This window comes from Ammodytes marinus (assembly GCF_949987685.1).
Source record: "Ammodytes marinus genome assembly, chromosome: 3".
Taxonomy (NCBI): Eukaryota; Metazoa; Chordata; class Actinopteri; order Uranoscopiformes; family Ammodytidae; genus Ammodytes; species Ammodytes marinus.
This window is the reverse complement of record NC_137232.1, coordinates 24,379,692-24,389,600: the sequence shown is the minus strand read 5'-3', so window position 1 is coordinate 24,389,600 and position 9,909 is coordinate 24,379,692. Positions and strand designations below refer to the sequence as shown.

The 9,909-nt window shown below is 41.4% G+C and overlaps 1 protein-coding gene across 4 annotated transcripts in view; it reads left to right on the top strand.

The window, feature by feature from the left end:
• The first annotated feature begins 3,191 nt into the window (after nt 1-3,191).
• The window catches only part of mcamb (melanoma cell adhesion molecule b), a 31,847-nt gene continuing 25,129 nt past the window's right edge, over nt 3,192-9,909 (top strand). For all 4 annotated transcript variants that reach the window (XM_080053949.1, XM_080053948.1, XM_080053946.1 and 1 more), the window contains exon 1: nt 3,192-3,329. In XM_080053949.1, coding sequence (XP_079910075.1) covers nt 3,263-3,329 — 67 coding nt within the window. In that variant the 5' untranslated portion in view covers nt 3,192-3,262. The remainder of the gene's footprint in view (nt 3,330-9,909) is intronic.

The window sequence follows — 9,909 nt, the reverse complement described above, 5'->3', positions numbered from 1 at the left end:
TTACTGAAAAAGGTTTCCATCACCGTTGCGTCTACTGTACAATCAGAACTATACAAATTTTAATAGAATGTTTTGAACTTTTCGTTTATCAATTTCTGATCTGATGTTGTACACCCACTGTCTGTCCGTATTCCAGGGATGAGTTGCTTCGCTCTAAATCCGCGCAGTTGATTGGCCAGGAGTTTACCAATCTTGTCACCATGCTCGTAAAAAGTACTTCTGCTCCTAAGCAACTGGTCTGCAACCTGACGAGAGGAAAGAAGGTTGAATTCTGTCTGAAGTTTTAAACATTCTTTGTAAAGTTCAGATGAAGGTGAATTAGCATATTGTCTGTCTATGTTCCGAATCTGATCAGCAATTTCAGTTTGTTTCTGTTTTGTACACTTATTTTTGTATAATAAATACAAATAGGCTTTCAGGGCTTCCCAAATTGTTGCATTGGACACATCTGGTGTTTTATTTATACTCAAAAAAGTGTTAATATGTGTAGAGATGTGTGAAAGAAAACTCTCATCTGTGAGCAACAATGGATCCAGTCTCCACTGCCTTTTTGTATACTCAACGTCAGGGAAAGCCAGTTGAAGGAGCAGAGGAGCGTGATCTGAGATCACAATACTTTCATAACTGCATGACTTAAGGTCTGACATCAATGAATTATCAACAAAAAAATAATCAATCCCCTCTCTCTTTCCCCGCCTGCTTTTGCTGAGATGCAATATTAGGTTACAATAATAACTTTCTACTTAGATTCTTATCTTGACACCTGCTTATACAGGATGCTGCCAGCTTCCTGTGCCGTGCCCTGTCACCTGAACGCTTGACAGCACTTGTCTGACTATACTTCCTGTGTCGTACTCTGTCACTTAAACACTTGAGAGTACTTGTCTGACTATACTTCTAACATAAGGACACATCATAGTACTTCTAAATCATATTATTCATTAATACATCAATCAACCATTTCATGGTAACAACATAATTCATTACATTTTTACTTCATAGCTTTAGCTTGCATGCGGTTACATATGGTTATATTCTCTGTGTTTACATAGCATGATTATATACTACCTTTAAGTTGCTTGGTATATTCAGAGCCTTGTCCCGGGCCTTAGAAAGAGGCCTACTGGTAAGAAAGCATTATTATGGCTTTCTCCCAGAGGTGCTGAGGAGCAGTTAGGGATTCAGATTACTTGACAGCAGGTGTTAACAATCAGGTTTACTTACCTTACTCCAGGACTTCATAGTCTCAGACTAACTAAACCAAACTTAAGCCATATCCATGAAAGTGACTTAAACGTCCCAGTTTAACTAGTCCACATTAAGGTCTACTCCTGGCTTAATCTAGGCCCTGTCTGTGAAACCGGCCCATTAAAGGCTAAATTAAACTCTTTTCTTTCCAGTGTCTTTGTTTTTTTGTGTCTATTTAATTTGTCTACAGTTCCGTTTGGCTGTTTCTCATGTCTACATGTCGGGCAAAAAAGAAGAAATACATTACTTAAGCATTTAGTAATTCAGAAAAAGTACCTTATGAATTTTTTTTTACATATTATGGTCACAAGTCTTATCATCAGAATTTTGGTTTGAGTGACATGTCTGTTAAAAAAACAAATATTGGTAGATGAATTTTTGTTACTCTCAAATGTAAATAACAGCCTACTTTCTGTCATTATTCCCCTCTTGAGAAAGTTGAATTCATGTAAAATGTTTACTGTGTTTATGTGTTATTCTCCAGTCTGGGCAGACTAAATATTGAAATTATGTTGACTTGTGATGGAGCAAGTCACAAAGCCTGGTATCTGACCAGAGTGTCAACAGCTCAGCATATCATGTCATTTTCCTGCCGCCCTTTGCTACTCGGATAATTTGTTGACATTACGTACATCCTAATAATATGTGGGAGCTGTCTTAGTCTTACAGTTTGGCAAACACTGCAGATGACTATCAGAGACTCGCGTCCTGCAACCAGAGTGCAGGATGTGATAGATGATAGATGTCCTCTAGCAGGCATCGTGGTTTGACATGGTTTGTTTAGGTAATCTGTCTGATTCAACTCCCTATTATGTACATATTAAGCTTGGCAACAAGCACAGAGAGGGAGTCGTATGAACGGTTTTTACATGGGGTCTGGATGTAGATAAAGATTATCTTTGTAACAGTTGTTGATGGAGAACACATTCAGCTGCGGGGCACTGATGTGTGTTATATCATGAGTGAGCTGATCGGTTCTTATTGAACTGTTTCAAAGTCATTTAAAACTTTAAAATATTGGGGCGCCCTTAGCTCAGTTGGTAGGGCGTCCCCCCCATGGGCCTCGGCCAGCAGCGGATCCGGGTTCGATTCCAGCCCGCGGTCGTTCTCTGCATGTCACTCCCCTCTAACCCCCCCCCCCCAAAAAAAAAACACCTGACATCACCCTGATCCAATTCATCTCGGTGAAATAATAATAACAATAATAATAATATATGGTATTTATAAAGTGCTAATCTTGTAGTGAGTTGGAGGTTGAAGATGCACTGCAGCCGGAGCAGTTCGAGGTTTGGTCCAGCAAGTTAAGTTTAATTCTCCAGCCTCAGCACCATCCAACTCACTACTGTAAGATTGCACACACGGACACACACACACGCACACACACACTCAGAGGGAGAGGAGAGGAGAGACAGAACTGATAGGCCTAAATATCATATGACTTTTCATGTCATGCCCAACTTGTTTTCACCAGTTTCCTATACTGTGAAAACACAAGTGATATTAATGCAGTCTTGGGAACATCATAGAAAGCTGTAAATCATAACTTTCCACTTTTAACCTAGGCTATTTCACATCGACCAGACCACCGCCCTCGCACTTCTTTCACTCAAGTTCCTCCTTGTTTTTTTGCACACTGCAAAAAATATCCCTCTCGATTATCCATTTTGGACTCATGTCCTGAACTCCTGTAAGTCTATTTGTTCACATATACAAGCAAACAAAAGAGCAGGGGCCGAGTCCTTTGAAGCAAACCGTATGTCGAGAAATTTGGCGCATTTTAGAGCGACTGTGCGAACGAAAACTCGTAGGAACTGACATTTTTTGCAGAGGGCAGGACCGTCCGTCTGTGCGTGCCCCTGCCCCTCGTGCATCATTTGCCTCCCCGCGCTGCACCGCCGCTCCTCCCCGGCTCTCTCACACAGGACCAGTCCCTGTCGCGTTCCCTTTGCACTTACACACACACACTCTCACACACCAGCGCGGACAGCTGCAGTAGCCTATCGAGCAACAAACCATGGCTGTAGTACGGGACTGTGCCTCTCTGCTCATCGGACTTCTGGTCTTCTTTCACACATGGGGAGGTGAGTGTCCGAGGAAACATTTGGTACTCGGGTGGGTTGGACCGTTGTTGTTTGGGATGTAGATTACAGGAGATGTAACAAACTTGGTCTGTGTGGAGAAAGTTTGTAAATGAAAGTAGGAGTGATGCAAAGTGTGTAATGTGGGAACAGTTCGGACTGGTTTCTATAATGGAAATTGTACTTTTCATCATTAATGTGGGGTCCAGGAACCATTCAGGACTAAATAATTCCCAGGTGTTGCCTCAATATAAATTCTACCTCATCTTGGCTTTGGTGCAGCTCCTTTGCACTACATGTGAAACTACACAGTCCTTCCCTTGCTTACATAACTTTTTCAGTAAAAACTTTTGTACCCAGGGCAGTAAAGCCATCCAGCCATTTCCATACCATATGATGATGTAAACAATCATGCACTTGTTTTCTTATATACCCTCCCTGTCTTTTGAAATTCCTCACAGGAAGTGGATTTTTTGAATTATGAGACTTTTATCAATCAAAAATGTACTTTTTTCAGCCCTTCTTTCTTAATTCGATTGTTATGTCCTCATAGACTGAATGTAAACTCTCTCCAGTGTAAAAGATGGAAGGATTTGAGGCAATCACATTGCAGCGTTGTTGTTCACACTATAACTAAACTTTGTCAGGATTGTTGAAAAGAATTCCAATAGAATGGATTGTAACAAGACAAAATACTTTTTAAAATTCCTTGGTGTTTGAAGTTAGTCATGGTTGGTTTTGAATAGCTGCCTGGCTGCATGTATTTTTAGCCACTGACGTCCACAGAGGTCCGGTTGTAGTCGCTGATCTCTCTCTCTCTCTCTCTCTGCTTTCTGTCAACTCTCTCTCGTCTCCTCGGTGAGCGTGTTTCTATCACACACACAAACACACTCAGTTCAACACATTCCCACAGATAAACAGCTCCCCCTGCACAGGTTTACAGCAGGGATCTCTGTCGGGTAGTGTTTCTGTGTGAAGCCAATGGAAAGAAGAGAAAATGTGTAGTTTTTATCGTCTCGTTTATTGTTAATCAGAACACCTCTTAAAATCGGCGCTGTGAGAGACTATAATAAAACAAAGTTGGATGGCAACTCACTGGTGAGGTGCAGATGAGTGCTTATTTTTAGACAGGAGCGTGTGAGCGTATGGTTTTATATGTTTGGTGAGAAGGGCACGCATTCTCAATCTCAGCTGAGGACTTTTCATTATGTGTAGCAGTGCTCTTACATGTTTATACAAGACAGGTCCTCCCCATGCCTTTCTCTTCAGGAGCCCCTCTTTCCTCCCTGCTCTTCACCTTTCTCCTCCTACCTTTCATTAGCCTTGTTTGTCCTCCACCGCATGAACCTTCCCTGTCCGCCCCAGTATTGTGCTGATCTCCTGTTTTGAGTTCAGCCTTTACCACTGTCCGTGATGTCACTCCCAGCCCTCTCTGCTCTTATCAGGGTCCACTTCCTGTGCTTCTCCTTCTTTGGCTTTCTTCTTGTCTGTGCTGCTGCTGACCCTCCAATCCATATCTACCCTGCCCTCCATCATATTTCATCTTTTATCACTTAAGTCTTAAGGCATTAGAGCTTTCCTATTAGAGCTTTTTTGCAGTGTATTGGGTTTCAAAATTGTGAAATTAATACATTGATTAGTCTGTCAAACATGGGAAAGCTCTCCACCTGTCACCTATAGGGGAAGAATTGTTTGTTGATTTCCAAAAAGATGAATATGTGAACATTTGAGAAGCTGGAACCATAAAATCATCGGTTTATAAATGACCATATATAGATGATCAAGTGCTGCATATTAACTTTTGGTCCATGTATTAATTGACCAATCATTTCCATTCTTAGTGTTTTCAGAAATACTATTCATTTGAGTTAAACTCAAAAGAAACAAACCAGATTACTAGTTCACTGTAGCATTGAGTTGGTGGTCAGTTGTTCGCCCCCTCCAAATCTTTTTAATGGTTGCCATCTCAAGCATTTGATGATGTTGGTTAACACCCACTCGGTCCCGCTGCCTGCACACATATGTGCACGATGAGCACGAATGAGCACTACTGTGTCTGTGCCAGATCTCTGGCTCCGGGCCCTCGTTGACTTCTGATGGAAAGACGGACGTGCTCTCAAACTGCAAGGGCGACCCCCTGATAAGGATACCATTCACTTCCTGTGACATGCCGTAATCAAGCCAGGCCAAAGAGCAGAAACATTAGACCTCGATCATTTAAAGGTCATCACTGTCTTCTGAGACCGGCAGTGCAGTTTCATATGCTCAAAGCAACTGCTGCTCTTCAGAAAAATGGAGTTGGTCGCAGACAATAAATGCCCTTGTTTTGTCTCCACCGCAGCATAAAAAATTGAGGCCCAGTAATCTGGCAGAGAATCAGCAGAGCAGAGCGGGGTTTGAAATATAAGTCCCTTAATTCAGACTTCTCTTCCGGCGCATATTCACACTGAGAGGACTGTGTCATGTCAATGCATATGATATGAGCAGCTGTTTGTGGTGCAAGTTGGAGCAATTCTTGGAGTTTTTAGCTCTTGCTTCTTATTTTTGTCTTTTTAACTGTTTATACCTACATTTCTTCAATGCTGGAAATGTTTCTCTTGATTTGACTCACATAATAACTATGTCGCAAATACCAGCTCCCTGTCATGGGCACATGGTGTCTTATCTTGGTTTCCTGAAATAAAACCTTGAGCTGTTTGAGCGCTATGTTTATGTGTTCCCATGCAACAGAATACTCAGGACGCCACACAGAAAAGGAGCAGTCCGCCACTGTTTTTGATCTGGGCCGTGACAGTGCAACATCAATCTGGAGGATGTCTACTGTCTACTATTGTTTTGGCGAATTCATGGTTGTTAGGATTAGTGTAACATAATCCAGATCCCCAGTGAAACCTGGAAAGGAAACAGTATGTAGAGCGAATATCAGTCTTGTCCCATAGGAACTCAAAAGTGCAATGGAATTGAATAGAAAGGCGAAGGAAAATAAATCTCAAACAACAGGAAATCCTATGCACATATCTTGACAATTGCTCGGGAACATAGAATTCTAGGTTTAAGAGGCATGCTTTTCTCCCTCTTACTTTTAAAGAACTCAGACTAGGGGGCGCCCTTAGCTCAGTTGGTAGGGCGTCCCCCCATGGGCCTTGGCCAGCAGCGGACCCGGGTTCGATTCCAGCCCGCGGTCGTGCTCTGCATGTCACTCCCCTCTCTGCCCCATTTCAACTCTGTCTCTACACTAACAATAAAAGCATAAAAATGCCAAAAAAAATATATATTTTTTGTACTCTATCTATAACTATTTAACTGTCTAACAAGTCATTAAGGTAACCTTACAAATGCTTTTAAAAATAGACCCTCCGCAACTCGAAGAAAATGCATCAATGTTTTTTCAGAGATTTAAGCAAATCTCAGACTACGATTTAGCTCCTCACATAAACATTTCGGTGGTTAAAAACCTCACTTAAAGACCTATTTGGTCTGGTTTGACCCGCTCTGAGCCAGGATGGCAAATGAAACCATCCGGCGACTGCCCTTAAGAATACAGGGACATTTAGCGAGCCATTATCCGGTAATCCATACAGTAATTACCATTTGTGGCCACAGCTGTTGCAGTTCAGCAAAACATACATTTGAAACAGCTTTGAAAGATTACTGTGAGATTATTACTGTAATTCTGTAGCGATGATGTAACCTTATATTAGCCCTCAGTACCAGAATCATTAATAATAATAATAATAATAATAATAATTGATAGGTTTTATATAGCGCTTTATTGCCTAGGCACTCAAAGACGCTTTACAGGGTTCCTGGTTCAATTCGTTCACACACAGTCATACCGGTGGTGGTAAACTACGAGAGTAGCCACAGCTGCCCTGGGGCAGACTGACGGAAGCGTGGCTGCCATTCAGCGCCAACGGCCCCTCCGACCACCACCTCAAACATACAGCAATCATACACATTCACACAATAAAAAGTTTAACGTCACAAAGGCATTGAAGATGTTGGAGTATTTTGAAAAGTGACTAAATAATGAAAAAACCCAGCTGTGTGAACCGCTCACCATTGAATATCAGGTATAAAACAAAAAAATACATAGAATAAAACAAACAAATGTATATTTGTTGACTGTCAGAGTGAAAACAGGGTTGCCCTTGTCTCTCTCTCCATCATGCATACTGTATAAGCCAGGTTGTCTCCCAAAAAAGGTTGTTGGTCTTCAGTAAATCCTCAGCCTTGCATTGTCGTTGGAACCATAAGGGGAAATGAAAATGTACACTTCACTAATCAAGTGGAAGAACAGCTGCATTTGCTTTCAGGAGTTTTTATGGAAATGGCTCTTTGACCTGGTGTTTTCCTGCTGGACCTTTATAATGTGTTTGAAGCTTTGCACGTTGGAGCACGAATTGAAGAAGCAAAAAGGTTTCCTTTTACTGTTTGATCTTCCCTATTGATGTGAATAACATCCATTATCACCATTACCTGGGTCAATATAGCAAACCAATGATGCAGAGGGTGTAGTGGAGGGGGGAGTGCTGTTACTGGTCGAGAAAGCTCCCAGGACTTTGTGCTATTGTCATCGGGTCTATTCTGTGGACGTCCACCAACAAGCAGCTAACGTTTGTTTGTATATTATAGCTCAAGCAAAGAAACAATCTGCAGCCAAGCCGTGATGAATGATATATAAATGTCAACACTTTTTGTTGTTGTTGCCAAAGCAAGTGGTCAAACACTTGTTTATTGTGTAAAAAAGGAAGGAAGGAAGTGTTTATTCTTATTTGCTTATCAGGACAATTGTAAAATACATTGATTTGGTCCGCATATTCTGACCCAAATAATTTTTTTTGTCTTACTCACATTTACACAAAAATCTCCACTTAAAGTCACTTTGTAAATGCCACTTACTAATTGCTTTCAGAAAAATAACATTTTTCCTGATAACTCACTGCTTCTTGCAACATCTTTTTCAACCCAGTTTGGTATTCCTAAGAAACACACCCACAGGGATGACCAACGCAAAGCCTTTACACAGTATCGGCCTTGTCTGCAGATGTGCAGCGAGGCATTTCATCTGTAAGTCATATTGGAGGGCCTCAACACACATTGGACAGCTTTAGTGTACTCTGATGTATGGCTCCGTGTTTGGCTTGTGAGGCAGATCCACTCATATCGCTCACCTTGAGCTAACACAGCAGTCTGAAGAGCCCCTTCTCCTCTGACTGTTAACACTCACTGCTGCTCTCTTTGAAGTGACCTGATCAGATGGACAGCTGCGTACACCTGGTGCCTCCTGACAACACCCGGGACAAGTCCCTGAGACCCCAGACTCAAAGACAAACACACACACACACACACACACACACACAAGAAAAACACACACAAAACACACACACACACACACAAAAAACACATGCTCACTCAGGTAACTCTCACTGCTACTACTTAGTAGCTTGTTGTCATCATGTGTTATTTTGGGTTACTGTTTCACTGCTGGTGACACTGACAAACTGTCTGAATTCACTGTTGCATACACTTTACATGTGTGCGATATGAAAGCATGTAATTATTGAGGTTTTCTTTTGGCAGAGGGGTGCTGAGATGCTGTCATCACTACTGTACTGTTACGGTATCTTCAACTGCGGTTTTTATTGCGCTGTAAACATAACCCCAGCCCCCAAACAGAAGAGCCTGATTCAGCCACCAGCTGGTGACAAAAGGGAAGTTCTGATGTCTAGTTAGTTTATAACAATCAACTGTTTATTCAAATGTGTCTTCTCGAGAAAAAAAAACTTGAAAAACAATCTTTCAAACTGCACAAGGGGAAAAGCTTCTTGGACCACTAGGCCAAGACACACCCAAGCTCTATTGTTTGGTGTCTTGTTTGTTCATATTTTGCAATCTTACACTCATTACATGTTTGTCATTTTTGGCAGCCTTAGAATAAATGTTACTCCTCAAACAAGTTTGGATCTGTGATGTTGACGCTGCTAATGGTATGTTATCTTTAATGCGCAACATCTGCCCATTTAGGGAAAAGTATTCTCTATGTCCACGATATGGGTATTTATAAAGTCAAAAATTCCATTACTAATGAATACATGAGATATTATCGCATGTCCTGTTTACAGTCGCAGTCACTGAAAATGTGTATGCATTGTCCTAAAAAAGTAGTTCCAAACTATGATGTAATTCCCTGTGAACAGAAAAAAACATTAAGACAAGACTAATGAGCATACAATATAAAAGCCTCCTTTGCACTGGGGAAGGCATTTTACCTTTAACAGGAGGTGCTACCTGATCCTTTTAACAACCAGAAATTGTAGCAGAAGAGGGCAAGAAGGCCGTTAAACCTGTGTGCAAATTGTGACTTAAAACACGTTAAATGTTCTCTTGTTTATCTGACCCTGGGAAAGCAGGTACCTTCCTCCAATATTATGTATCCTGTTCATTTCTTCTTATGACCTCAGACCTTTTTTCACCAGAGAGGTTAAGAGATCATTGTGGTGCTTTCAAAGCCACTTGAGTCACAATGAAAGAAAAACAAACAGGATGACTGGCCTTGTTGCATTCTACGAGTGTTCGGCTG